Raw genomic sequence first — 13,724 nt, 5'->3', positions numbered from 1 at the left:
TATTCCCGTGGGCTGGGTCCTTTGGGCCTCTGCCTATGTTCCTGGACTTGGTGGGTGGGTCTCCCACCCCAGTGAGGTCCTGTGGGCGCCCAGGGCTTGGAGAGCTTCTAGCTGGAGCCCAGTCGTGCTACAGGGCCAGGTGAAGACAGCCCTGCTTAGGGAAGAGTGTGTGTGGATGGGTCAACGTGCAGATGCTCCTCGTGGGTGAGTGGGTGGAGGGGTCGGGAGTCGAGCAATCCGGGACGCGTGGGTGGGTCAGCGGGAGGACTGTCTTGCAGTGCATCGGCTCCTGTGGCTTTGGGAGGGAGAGATCTGGCACCATGCCTCCTCCCCAGATTAGAACAGGCCGTACGGCCCCCGTTCGTGTCACAGTGAGATTCCCCACATCCCAGACAGGAAGTGAAATCAGCTGTGAAATGTGTGACCCAGGAGCCGGGGTCCCTTTTGGCCTTCAGCAGCCTGCACACTGCGAACTTCGCATTTGAGGAGAAACAAAGAAATCTGTGGGCGCCCCCTGGCGGAAAGCCCTCTACAGTGCCAGCCGGGGCGACGCAGGCTTGGGAGCCCACGGGTACTTTAAAAGGAGCTGGGATGTGGGTCCCAGGTTACGCCAACCCCTCTTTTCCCCGCTTCGCCTCAGCCCCCCGGGGTCTCATCTCTGAAGCCAAGACAGGAGGCCAGGCCGGGGCGCTGCGCTGGGAGCAGGCTGGGGGCCTTGAGAGTCCTCCCCACAAACCGGCAGCCTCTGAGCCTGCCACTGGATGGGTACATCGGTCCCTGTGCAGAAGACCAAGACCCAGGGACCAGCTGAGGTTCGCCCCAGCCCCCCGAGGGAGAGCTGAGCTCCCTTAGAACCTTAAAGTACCCCTTCCACCCCTCTCTTCCGCCACCTTCTCCTTCCTCCCTTTTCTCTCCATTAGTCTCGAGATCTAGGAGACCTACCTATGTTCATCCCTTTCTTTTCTTGTTTTCTCTGCCTCCGTCTCTCTGCCTCTTATCTCCTGCTTTCTATTCCTGCTGCCTCTCCTTATCCTTCTCCTGAGCTCTCCTAGTCTCTGCTCCTCTCTCCCTACTTTCCCTGTGTCCTCTCCCCTCCTCCTTCTCCCTCTCCTCTCATCCCTCCCCTCTCCTCCCCTCTCTGAAGCCCAGCGCCTATTAGCCTGAGGTCTCAGTGCAAGTCACAGGCAGGGGACTCTTGGACCCAGGCCCCCTGTGTCTCAGACCAGGGCTAGTCAAGAGGCTCCTAACCTAAAATGGACTCACATGTCTGAAATTCACCTAAAATTATGTGCAAAATATTACATTAGGGCCTAGTGTGTGTGTGTGTGTGTGTGTGTTGTGTGTATGTGTTGTGTGTTGTGTGTGTGTTGTGTGTTTGTGTTGTGTGTGTTGTGTGTGTTGTGTGTGTGTTGTGTGTGTTGTGTGTGTTATGTGTGTGTGTTGTGTGTGTGTGTTGTGTGTGTGTTGTGTGTGTTGTGTGTGTGTGTTGTGTGTTGTGTGCCTATACATATGTGTTTGCGTGTGTTTTGTTGTGTGAACATGTATGTTTCTGGGGAGAGATGCCACAGCTTCTGGAAGGTTTTCAAAAAGATTCATGACCTAAAAATATAAGAAGAAGTGCTTCTCTTTCTGACCTGGACTGGCCGTGTTGTGGTTCCTGCTGAGGAGGGGCACCAAGTCTTACCCGTGGTAGCCTCCGAGGTCCCTCGAGGAGCCTGACGACCCTGTTCCTCAGCCTTCCGGGGAGGAAGAGAAGACTCGTCATGAACAGGACCAAGAGGGAGTGACTTCGGCCACCTCAGCCGATTGGGAGGCCTGGGGTGGGGGTAACAGAGCATCCCCTCCCCAACCCCCACTCTGAGGCTAAAACCCCAGGGCCCCATCACCCTCAGCCGACCAATGAGCCTAATGACCACATCACCTAATGATTAATTTTTCTAAAGATACAGTTTCCAAACACTCCTGTCGATCAATTTTACAGCCTTTTCAAATACAATAGGATAATGTCAGCCTATAATGGGCCTTTTGTGGCATCCCTTTTTCATGGTTGCTTGCCTAGGAGTCATTTGCAGAATGTTTTTAATCTATTTATTTAAAGATACAAAAAATTTTTTTATATTTTATGACAAAGGCATGCTAAATTGGAAAGGAGAACAGCAAAAGGAGATATTTAGAGGAGATAAATGAGCTGAATGGCACATAAAGTATGTAAATTTGGTAAACATTTATTAGAAACGAGAACTGAAAGTAGAGGTGCCCATAGGCAGATGGGCTAGAAAAGTCTGGAAATGTTTGCGAGGAGGCAAAATAGCAGTTTCCGTCCCTTTGTTAATTTTTCCATCCGAAGCAAAGTGGTGAACGTTTGATGTTCGGGAATTACTGGCAAATGTGTCCTTCGGCAAATGGGATGAGGTGAGATTAACTTAAAACCCCTGGGAAAGGCCCCGCCCCATGAGGGGAAGCCCCGGGAGGCCGGAGGCATCAGGACAAGCCCCGTGGCCGCGTCCAGGGGGAGCTTCTCCAAATAACCAATGATAACCCTGTTAAGCAAGAGGAAGATATTTCGTGCTGGAGAAGGTCAGTGGGCAGAAGTGGCATCTAGGGCTTGGGGAAACCCTGCTCCAGGAGGGGACAATGGCAAGGAGATCTGCAGGCCCCCTCCTTCTGGAGAGCCCTACTTTCTCCTTCAGTGAGTTACTAGGCTCGTTCTTGAATTTCATCTCAGCAATCAGGAACCTCCGCTCAATGTAAACTGCATGACAATGGGGACCACATCTGCCTTGTGTATATGAGTTTGCCAGGACCTAGCAGAGTGCCTGGTACACAGTAGGCGCTCAATGAATAGCCCTGGAATAAAGGGACAGAGAGGAGGTGGTCTTAGAAGCGTGGCAAGAGCATGGGCTTTGGAGTCAGAAAAGTCTTGGTTCTAATCTCTGCTCTGCTACTTCCTGGCTGTGTGACCTGAGGGCAGTTACTTAACCTCTCTGAACCTAGGCTCCTCCTTTGTAAAATGGAGATGAGGATACTGCTTTCCCAGCCATAGTATTGTAATCACAGCTCAAAGTAAAAATGTGCATCTTGCTTAACTCCGTTCCCAGCACAGGCAAGCACTTGATAAACATGAAACTAAAAGAATTAGGTTGGTCCACAAGAGACCCTATGGGCAATCTGAAAGTCTTCAGACCTGGAGGCTCTTATGGGTGTGCTACCCTCTCCGGGTCCCCAGCTCCCCCGGGTAAGCTGGAGGGGTTGATGGCAACCGCAGCTGCTTCACCAGGCTGCCGAAAGCACCCCAAGGAAGGAGCCGCGAACGATCCAGGGCGCCTCAGTGGTAAGCTCGCAATAGAGGATAGCCGACGTGACTTTCTCGGGACTTGCCCACACCAGCACTTGCCCTCGGGACAGCCGTGCCTGCCTCTTGGTTCTGAGCCACCATCTGAGCAGCTCTCTGCTGTGCCGGCCTCGTGCAAAGCCCTTTAGCTGCACCATCCCGGAGTGCCCCACGCTCCCGGGGCGCCGAGCACGCGGTGTGCACGCGGCATGAGCTCGGTCTCATCCATAGTTGATGACTGTCTCAGCTATGATCGATAGCCAGAGCCAGCTCGGTCGCCTCGCTGAGGATGGAAACCATTTCCAGGGCCTCTCTTTGCGAGCCTGGGAACTGCCAGCGACTGCTCCAAGAGGGCAGAGGGCAGGGAGGAGGTCCCATGGCGGCCATGTGAAACAGGGCCGGATGCCCATCCATCACCGGCCAAATGGAAGTGCCAGGAGCCCTGCCAGGGGCCTCCATCACTGTCACGGGGGATGAGAGGCTGCACGGCCTCTTGTGGAAGTGGGGGTTGTGGGGTTGGCAGAATGGACTGTGGGAGTCGTGGTGGGGTGGGGAGGGCAAGCCTGCCCGGGGCACAGGGGGCCCTCTGGGCAGGGAACTCTCCCCCCAGACCCTAGCAATCCTGGGGAAACAGACCCCCAGGGCTCAGAAGAGTCCCTCAGGCCAGTCCTGAGCCACACTTTCTAGCAGAGAGAGAAGAGGCAGCATGATGCTTCTAAGGCCAAACAAGCCTCTCTGAGCTGGAGCCCATGTGGGAGGCAGCTTGACCGGCCAGCCCGTGGCTGAAGATGACCACTAGGGATGAAGGTGAAGGGGTGTTTATGCAAGGCATTCTCCTCGGGGTTGGACATTTAAAAAACAAATGAAGCCATTGACAGGTCTTGGGATGTTTCACATCCGCACCCTGGATAGACCATCTCGAAATCCATCCCGAGGCTCTCCGTCTGCAGCCCAAGCAGTTTGGAGAAACCACAGGGCCTGTGTGGGGCGGTCGCTGTTAGAGCTGAAAAGTCAGGGAGGGAACGTGACTGGGGTCTTCCCGGGATGAGGATAAAGTGACAGAAACCTTCTGACTGGGAGAGATGCGATCCAGGGGAGGGCTACCCAGGGGCGTTGCCAACAGCAGCGGATGTCTGCAGGAAACGCGCTGAGCGAACCCCTGACAGCCAGGCCCTCCGAGGCTCACGCGTGAGCTGGCTTCCACGGTCCTTCTACACTTGTAAGGCCCTCGACGACAAGCTTTGCTCAGCCCTCTGACGACATAGAGAGACTTTTACATCCATTATTTCATGATTCCCCATGATGATCCCAGGAGTGGATGTTAGCATCCCCATTTTACTGACAAGGAAACTGAGGCTCAAAGGGGTTTTTCAAGCCACAAGAAGGGACAAAGAGGCTGAGTTGGCCTGATGCTGAGCCCAGGACCCTCCACCTCCTTCCAGCTTGGGCACATCCAGTGCAGGTCTCAGGGCAGCCGGCTGCGGTGACTGGGAGGGTGTGGAGGAACCACTCTCCGTGGGCAGCGGGCATTTGGTCCTCTGCTGGTGGTCTCCAGGTGGGCTGACGACTCCGGGATTGTCACAGACTGGAAATGCCAACGGCACCTACAACGCTGAATAATAAAGGCAAAGTCATTTCCTGTTTCTTCTGCCAACAGCCCTCAGCCAAAGCAGTGCCCACACTGACCAGGGTCTGAGATGTGGCAGGGAACAAGGTCCTGTGGTGAGCGGGTCAGTCCTGGATTCACTGGTTCGTCTGACAGCCCTGTTCCGACGTCTTTGCTGGCGGGCACTGGGAATGCAGCACGCATGCTCTTACAGCCTCTGTGCTTCTGTTCGTGATCTGGGGGCCAGCAGTGGGGGCGGGGGAGGGGCTCGTGCAGCAGCTGCTGGGCGGGCACCTCTGTGGGGCACTGTGATGAGGGGGAGCCAGGAAAGGCTTCTCACCACCAGGCGAGGGGCTGGGCTGAGCCTGGTCTGGAAAATGAGGAACTTTCATAAAGGGAAGAGCTTTCCTGGCAGAGGGAGGGTAGCCTGCAAGGGCCCCAAGACAGGAGGCATCATGGAAAATTTGGGGAACATCGAGAAATGCAGTGAGTAGAGCAGACAAGGGTCTTGTTAGATTTCAAACTCCGGCGCCTGGGTTTCCAGATGTTGTTGGACCCATCACCTTCCCTCCCATCTTGCTCCTTTATTGTGGCTGAAGATAAACATCGTCTCCCCACTGCTCATGGGAAGGAGAGACGGCCAGGCAGGGAGAGGTGGTGCTGGGGCGCGCAGGGTGGGGAAAACCAATCAGGGGTCCCCAGGGAACTCCGGATTTCCACATGGAGAGGGCCCAAACAGGTCAACACCGATCACCCTCCAGGGCTACCGGGTGGCGTTGTTCAGGCTGAACACTGCACAAGGGGCATCGTGGAAGGGGTGCCATTTGCCCGGAAGGCATATTTGTTTGTTTACCTTGCTGACCCCCAAAGATGAATTGTTGGTATGCCTATTATGAAAAAATGTCTGGGGTATGGCAATGAGGTTCCTTTGTCTCATAAAATTGGTACATTGGGTCAATTGCGTGACAGACGGACAGGTGCATCAGCGAGTGGTCACCTGTCCCCTTCCCGCCGCCCTTGGGGCTCATGAGCCTGCCTCTTCTCTTTGCAGTTCTTCCTGTTCATCCTCATCATCTTCTTGGCGGAGCTCTCGGCAGCCATCCTGGCCTTCATCTTCAGGGAGAACGTACGTGCGGGGGGGCCCCCCCGTGCCCCGGCCCCCCTTCATGGCCAGTCCCTCCCCTCCTCAGAGAGGGTCTCGCAGAGTCGGCAGCCTCTCAGCGAGCAATTCCAGCCCAAATCGTGGCCCCCCACCCCAGCGACCCTCTTCCTGCAAGGGTTTTTCCAGAGGGCAGAATCGGAGGGTCCTTTAGGGTCTCTGCTCTTCCAAAGCAGCTGATACAATCCACACCTGATTCTGGAATCTTCCATTCCACCCCGTGCCCAGCCATAATCATTTGACGGGCAGGGGATAGTCGGCGAGGCTATCCCCCAAGCCCTGGGATGTGTGACATGCAGGAGGACAGAGCAGAGCCCTTTCGGTTGAGGCCCTGGCCAGTATCCAATTTGGGCAACTTGCCCTCACCGGCCACTTTTTCCGGGCCAACCACCCAGGGCACCAGCCCCCTTCCGAGTCTGTAGGAGCCAGGCACGGCAGCCACAGGGGGCCTGGAAGCAGGAGGGGGAGGGAAAGAGAGGCGTGAGGGGTCCAGAGACCCAAGCTGGTCTGGGGGAGCAGGAAGGCAAGCCGTGGACAGAGGGGAAGAGGCAGCCGCTCTGTGGGCAGAGAATGGAGCCTGCAGCTGGGCACCACGCAGGGCCCTGTCCTTTCACTACAGCGGGGAGAACGGTGGTGAGGCCTGGGGAGGATATTCTGAGGGCAGGAGCACCTTCCAAGGACACGTCTACAAACTGGATCTGCAGACTCCCCGCTCCACACCGTGACTTCTTCAGGGCCGGGGACCCGGGGTACCCCCTGGCTCTCATGAGCAGCTCTGGGGAGAGGGAGTGAGGCTAGGAGCAAGCCCACCACCTGGATAAACCCTGCTTCTGAGAAGAGCTGCAGGGCTGAGAGAGCTTCCGTGCGTGCCCCGGCCTCGGGCTCACCGAGGGGTGTGTGGGTAGACTTCCTCTTCCTGCCGGTGATCGGTAAGGGGAGGCCACAGGCCCTGGAGTGGGGACTCAGGGGCCACCCCAAGTTAGTGGTTTAGGAGAATGCCCAGCCTTGGGGCCCTGGGGCCTTGCCTCCCTCCAGAAGCAGCTAGCTGAAGAGACCAGGCCAGGGTGGGGGCTGCCCCACGCTGCTGGGGGGCGTGGGGGGGTCTCACAGCGCCCTCTGCCTCTTCCTGCAGCTCACCCGCGAGTTCTTCACCAAGGAGCTCACCAAGCACTATCAGGGCAACAATGACACCGATGTCTTCTCTGCCACCTGGAACTCGGTCATGATCACAGTGAGTGACCGCGCCCCCCCCCCCCCCCCCCCCCCCCCGCCCAGGGATGCCGTGAGCCTTCAAAGCCCCAAGGCCAGGTGCAGCAAACGGCCGGCCTCCGGAGCCCGCTTGGCTCGCGTGCCTGCGCCAGACATCACTAACCAGTCAGGGCTGGCCCGCTGAGCCCAGCCTGGGCCTGGGAATCGCCATCCACCCAGCATTCTGGGCCGTCATTAAAGGCCCATCGAACACAGTCCAAACTCCGGCTGAAACCTGTTTGCTATCCCTGACCCTAGTCCTCTGTCATTGTCAGTGAGGGTAATCACAGCCACTGTTTAGTGGGCGCTAAGGCCCGGGGAGGCGGGAATTGTCACCACCATCCCCGTTTTACACAGGAGGACACCGGAGGCTCAGAGAGGTTGAGCGACTTTCCCGGGGTCACACAGGAGGAGAAGAGGGAGCCAACCCCTAGCTGAATCTTGACTCCGCTCCACCACCTTGCCTTATGGTGGCCTCGGGGGAGGCCATCTGTCCACCTCTGCCCCCGGGCCCTCTGCCCTTGGCCCAGCTCCCACCCCCCCCAAGACTCTTCCCTTCGCTCTCCTCCTAGTTCGGCTGTTGTGGCGTCAACGGGCCCGAAGACTTCCGGTTTGCGTCAGTTTTCCGACTGCTGACTCTGGACAGCGACGAGGTGCCCGAGGCCTGCTGCCGAAGAGAACCGCAGACTCGGGACGGGGTCCTGCTGAGCAGGGACGAGTGCCTGCTGGGAAGGGACCTGTTCCTGAACAAGCAGGTAGCAGGCCCCGCTCCCCGCCCCAGGCAGGGGGACTTGGATGGCCAGAGCTGGGCGGGTGGGTGGGGGCTGTGAAGTCCCTGAGATCCAGCCACAGTAGAGGAAGGATGAGGGTGGCAGATGGGCCGGCGATGGCCCAGCCAGAGGAGTGGGCCTTTGGCAGGGGTTAAAGGTTAAAGGGTGAGTAGGAGCTGTGCGGTGGTCCAGGGAGAGCACTCCCTGAGCTTCTGACAATGCAGGTCAGGAGCCCAAACCTGAATTACATAGAGGGGGCCCCTCCTTAGCTCTTATTGTGGGGGAAGCTCACCTGTGCCATACAGAAGCCCCCTCTGACCCCCAGGGAGCAAGGTTCTCCTCCAAGGTCAGGGAAACTACCAGACTCTTTGTTTCTCTTGCCACCTAAGGACTTTATCTCAGTCCCAGGAAGAAGCCCTTTCCCTTTCTTGTACATGCCGTCTCTGGGGGACACAGGGCCCCTGCTTTGTGCGCACGCACACACACACACCCCCTGTGAGACAGATTGTGCCCTTGTACTTGATTCCTCCTTCCCACTGAGCAGCAACCCTCCCTGGGCCCCTGGCCCCTCCGGTGTGTGTGTGTGAGACCAGGCTGGGGGTGGGAGGGCGAAAACAAGGATGAACCCAGGGCATGCCCCATGCCCCTCACTTGATTAGGCTTCTCACGAGGAGCTCCTGGGAGAATTCCAGATGCAAGGGACACAGCAAGAGATGGGAGACAAGGCACTCATGATCTACTTAAAGAAAGCACATGATAACCAAGGAGCAAACTATAAGTAATAATTTCACATGGTCATGATTACTATAAAGAAAATAAAACCAGATGCCAAGCTGGACAGGACTGGGATGGGGGCCATAGGGCAGGCCTCGGAGAGCCCCAAGAAGGGGTGCCGCGTGCTGAGGCCTGCCCCTGGCCCTCCGCTGAGGTCTTCTCAGCCTCAGCTTGGCACTCAGCACCCCCTCCCCCACACACGTGGTGTCAGAGGACTTCACAGGGGCCCTGGGTTCAGGCCACTGTGAGCTTGGGGCAAGGAGGGCCACCAAGGGCTTGGGTCTCAGCCTCCAGGAGAAGCTGCAGGACATGGAGGGGAGGCGGGGGAGGTCTCAGCCTTCGATGTCAGGCAGGCCCGGACTGTTACCTGCTGTGACACCCTTTCTGGACCTCAGATTCCTCATACCGTCGCAGAGCCAGCAGTCCTCCTTGGAAAGATGGCGTTTAGAAGATGCCATCGCCACCAGGGAAAAACTTCACTTCCTGCTTCCCTGGCAGGGAGGCCAGGTGACCCCGCAGTAGCCAAGCCATTTGTACAACTTGCATCCGGTCTTTAAGAGAAACCACAGGGCCGGCCCCTCCTCCGTTCCCCCCTGGCAGGCATGAAGCTGTGGTGACCGCCATCTGGGACGTGGCCGCGGAGGGTGGCGCCCTAGGATGTCAGGGCATTATGAGAGGGGCCTGGGCCGCGGAAGGCTGCATGAAACAGACGGGCCACCTCAGCTGAGGATTTCATACGAAAGGCAAACAAACTTCTAGCTTGTCCAGCCTAGTCCAAGGCCCTGCTGTTTGGGATGCCTGGTGCCCAGAGCCAAGCCTATGTCCTGAGGCCACCTGTGGATTCTTCAGGGAGGCTTCATTGTTCCTGTAGGGCTTCATCCTCATAAACTTCCCATTTTGGGACTCATCCTTGGTGATGACACCTCCTTCCATCTCCTGGGAACGGCTTTGGGATCAGAGCTCCTTGGGAAGGTCCCTGCAGCTGCCTGACTTCTTTTTTTTTTTTTTTTTTTTTTAAGATTTTATTTATTTTTTTGACAGAGAGAGAGACAGCGAGAGAGGGAACACAAGCAGGGTGAGTGGGAGAGGGAGAAGCAGGCTTCCCACGGAGCAGGGAGCCCGATGCGGGGCTCGATCCCAGGACCCCGGGATCATGACCTGAGCCGAAGGCAGACGCTTAACGACTGAGCCACCCAGGTGCCCCTGCCTGACTTCTTTATGGTGCCTCTTCCTCTGTTCCTCATGAGATCCTTTTCTGGGATCCTTTCCAGAGACCCTCACATCCCCCCTGAGCATCCTTCCTTTTCAAAGCCTCTCTGGAGGGACTATCACTATTTGGTTTTTCTCCAAAGCCCATTTCCCTAAAGCCCAGGGTGCATTTCTGACTGTGCCTTGCATCCCCGTCACAGTCTTGAATCAGTGAGCAAAACGTCTGAATGCAAGGACCCGAAATCCCAACTGAAGGGGCTTATGCAAATGCCCTTTGTGTTTCACACACAGCAAGAATTCTGGAAGGTGGTGGCTTCTCCCATTACATCAGTAGCTTTGTCCTGTCAGTCAAAGCCTGGTCTCTGTGATCTTCGTGGCCTTTCCTTGGTGGCAAAATGGCTGCCATGGCTCCAGACATCCCACCCATGTTTAAGACAGAAGGGAAAGCATGGCACCACCGTCTTTCCCAGAAAGCCCCAGTAGAACATCTGTATAGATCTTGATGGCCAGGACTCGGTTATGTGGCCATCAAGGGCCAAGGCAGAGGGCACTCATCTGTGGATGTTGAGTTAGCCCTCCACTGTTTACCATTGAACTCCAATGAGCAGAAATGAGGAAATCCCGAAAGAAGGTGATCCATGATGAATATTCAGACTCCCCCACTGGTATGAGTCAAACCCACCAATGCAGTTTTTCCTGCTCTTCTTCAGCCTTCCCTGGGTCAAGACAGTCACCCAGGCAAGTCAGGAATGTGTTCTCCTGCTGGAAACGAATCCGGGGGTCTCCCAATAGATGATGACCTTGCTAGAGCTTGACTCCAGGCCAGAGTGGTGACCACCAATAGGAAACCATCCATATTCCCCATCTGTCTGGGTGATCTTAAGCCCTCTCTCCTCACAGCATCACATTTCTCTGCTTTATCCCCAGTGCTCCCCACCCACTCCCTGGCAGTTGTGAGTCTGGGTGCTGTTGTGATGGTCGACATAAAGAGCTACACTCTCATCCTCTTGGCATGGGAAGAGTATTCCAGCCAGAGAGTGAGAGCAGCATGTGCAAAGGCCCTGGGGTGGGAAGGAGCATGGTGTGCTCCAGGAACCAAGAGAGGGAGGCCAGTAGGGCTGGAGCAGAGTGAGCAGGGCAAGACTGGCTCAAGGTGAGGGCATCGGTAGGGCCGCTCGTGCTCTCTCTGTGTGTCTATATCCATCTTTATCTCAGTGTGTATATCCCCAGCGCTGCCTGAGAGAGCAGTAATAACACAGGAATTCATCCATTTAGAGGGGCCTGGAGGGCTGGGCTCATCTTGGAAGGCTGCCCGGAGGAGGTAAAGGGTGCGCTGGGCTTTGAGGAATGGGCTGTTTCCTTAGGGCAGAGGCTGAACACCAAAATCCTTCAGCCAGCAGGCAGGTAATAAGAAGGAGTGGAGAGGGTGGGTGTAGCTCAACAGGGAATGACGGGGGCTGTGGACCCCCAGGGAACCCTTGTCCCATCTGACAGGGACCGCCATATAGAGATGATGACTCCACTTGCTGGATCTCCTGGTTTTTCTTTTCTTTTCTTTTCTTTTCTTTTTTTTTTACGATTTTATTTATTTGACAGAGAGAGACATAGCGAGAGAGGGAACACAAACGGGGGGAGCTGGAGAGGGAGAAGCTGGCTTCCCGCGGAGCAGGGAGCCCAATGCGGGGCTCGATCCCAGGACGCTGGGATCATGACCTGAGCCGAAGGCAGACGCTTAATGACTGAGCCACCAGGCGCCCCTGGATCTCCTGGTTTTTCGAGAGCAGCAGGGAGTCCAGATATTTTGGGGAAATTTTTAATTATTCCAATCGCTGTGGCTACTACCCAAAGCGTTTATGGTGGATGCGGTGCTCAGGCTGGCCGTTCCCAGCCCCACCTGAGCAGCTGGAGGGCCAGGAGGGGCTTTGGTGTGATGCTGCCAAATTGCTGCTTATGAGCCTCCTGCCCCCCACCCCCTCCCCACCAAACGGTGCCAACAGGGGTTTGACAGGGTAAGCCTGCTGCTGCCCGAGCTTTGGGGCCACAGGCCAGTTCCCAGGCTTCATGCTTCGGTCCTGATGCTGGCCCCTGACCCCAGACTGTCTCCAGCTATGGCCTCACCTCTGGTCCTTCCCTCCCAGGGCTGTTACACAGTGATCCTCAACACTTTTGAAACCTACGTCTACCTGGCTGGAGCCCTCGCCATAGGGGTGCTGGCCATCGAGGTAAGTAAAAGCCCCCACTTCTGCAGCTCCCCAGAAGCAAGGCACAGACGGGGTCTCAGAGAGATCCCCCATGGCCTGCACCACCCAGCCTACTTCTGTCTCCACATCCTAAATCCAGGACCAAATGGGTCCCCTGCTGCGGGAACTGTGGGGCGGTAAGCCCAGTTGGGTCTCTCTGTTGCCTGAGTCACTGTTGGACTCTGGGCTCATCTGAGCAAGTCTCCAGCAGTGAGTGGGCAGGCTCTGAGAGTCACCCCCTAATCTTCCTCCCACTGCCTCCCTATCCCTGTTCCTCTCTGGCTAATCCTCCCCAGAGATCCAGAGAGAACTCCACAGACTTTCAACACCGCTGCCTTGAGGGAGGGGCTGCGGCTTGTGCTTCTAGATCAGGCCCTTTCTCTGTGGGGGGTTCAGGGCCTGTGGGGCCCTGTCGACCTCACAAGGACGGTCTTAATTAAACCCCCTTCAGCCCCAGTCCCGGAGCCCCCTCGAAAGGAAGGCAGCTGCAGACTCCGGCCGCCGCCACCAGGGGGCGCTTCAGCCGAGGGGCGGAGCTGCCCCTCCTTTCTCCCCACCTCCCCCGCTCCTGGATCTCAAACCTCTCCTCCCGGAGTTTGGACTGACCGCGTAGCCCGTGCCTGACCATCTCCAGGAAAGACCACTCCCGGGCCTCAGCCAGTCGTGGGCGGGCGGGGAGACGAAGTCAGGCAGCCTCCCTGCCCCTCCTTCTCAGGGTGTCCTCCAGCCCCACGTGGAGCAGTTTTGTGGAGACTACTGGAGATGGGGCAGAGGGAGGGGTCATTTATTCGTTCATTCAGCAAGCACAGATTGAGCCCCTACTGTATGCCAGCACCATTCCAGGTGAACAAGGTCTCTGACGGGGCGGCGGGGGGGCGGGGGGAACGAACGAGAGACAGATAAATCTGCTGGGACTGTGGGAATCGCAGGCGTGCGTCCCGTGCAGGAAGAACACGGGCTTTTCGGGGTTAACTCCAGCTCCGCGCGCGTCTCCCCAGACGGGGCCTCTGGGCCATAGAGGACTTCTCTGCAAAATGGAGCTACTACCCTGCTCCCAGGCCGGGGTTGCTGCAGGGCGTTGTGAGGATGGCAGAGGATGGGGACTCCATGCCTGGCCGGTTGTACTAGGGGCTTATCAGACAATGTCTGTATTCTTGACTTGCTGTCCTCACCGCCCCCCCCACAAGCCCAGCTGCACCCCGATGGGAGGCAGAGCTGTGCTCCCAAAAAGGGATTTTTGCTGTATCCCTGTCCCGGCCTCACCTCCCCCACCCCAATTCCCCGACCAGAGATCTGGCCCTGAGCCTGTGGTCTGGGGACTGTCCCTTGTGCTACTTGCAAGAAGACCCCTGTCTGTGGGGGCCTCAGCCATTCTGGTCAGAGGGGC

The 13,724-nt window shown here is 57.0% G+C and overlaps 1 protein-coding gene across 2 annotated transcripts in view; it reads left to right on the top strand.

Moving 5' to 3' along the window:
• TSPAN18 (tetraspanin 18) overlaps positions 1–13,724 on the top strand; it is a 180,794-nt gene that overhangs the window by 163,150 nt on the left and 3,920 nt on the right. For both annotated transcript variants that reach the window (XM_036097703.2, XM_036097700.2), the window contains 4 exons: positions 5,989–6,063; positions 7,229–7,327; positions 7,917–8,099; positions 12,236–12,319. In XM_036097703.2, the coding sequence (XP_035953596.1) occupies positions 5,989–6,063; positions 7,229–7,327; positions 7,917–8,099; positions 12,236–12,319 (441 nt within the window). The remainder of the gene's footprint in view (positions 1–5,988; positions 6,064–7,228; positions 7,328–7,916; positions 8,100–12,235; positions 12,320–13,724) is intronic.

This window comes from Halichoerus grypus, chromosome 11 (assembly GCF_964656455.1).
Source record: "Halichoerus grypus chromosome 11, mHalGry1.hap1.1, whole genome shotgun sequence".
Taxonomy (NCBI): domain Eukaryota; kingdom Metazoa; phylum Chordata; class Mammalia; order Carnivora; family Phocidae; genus Halichoerus; species Halichoerus grypus.
Note: the sequence above shows the minus strand (reverse complement) of the source record. Positions and strands in the feature narration are given on the sequence as shown.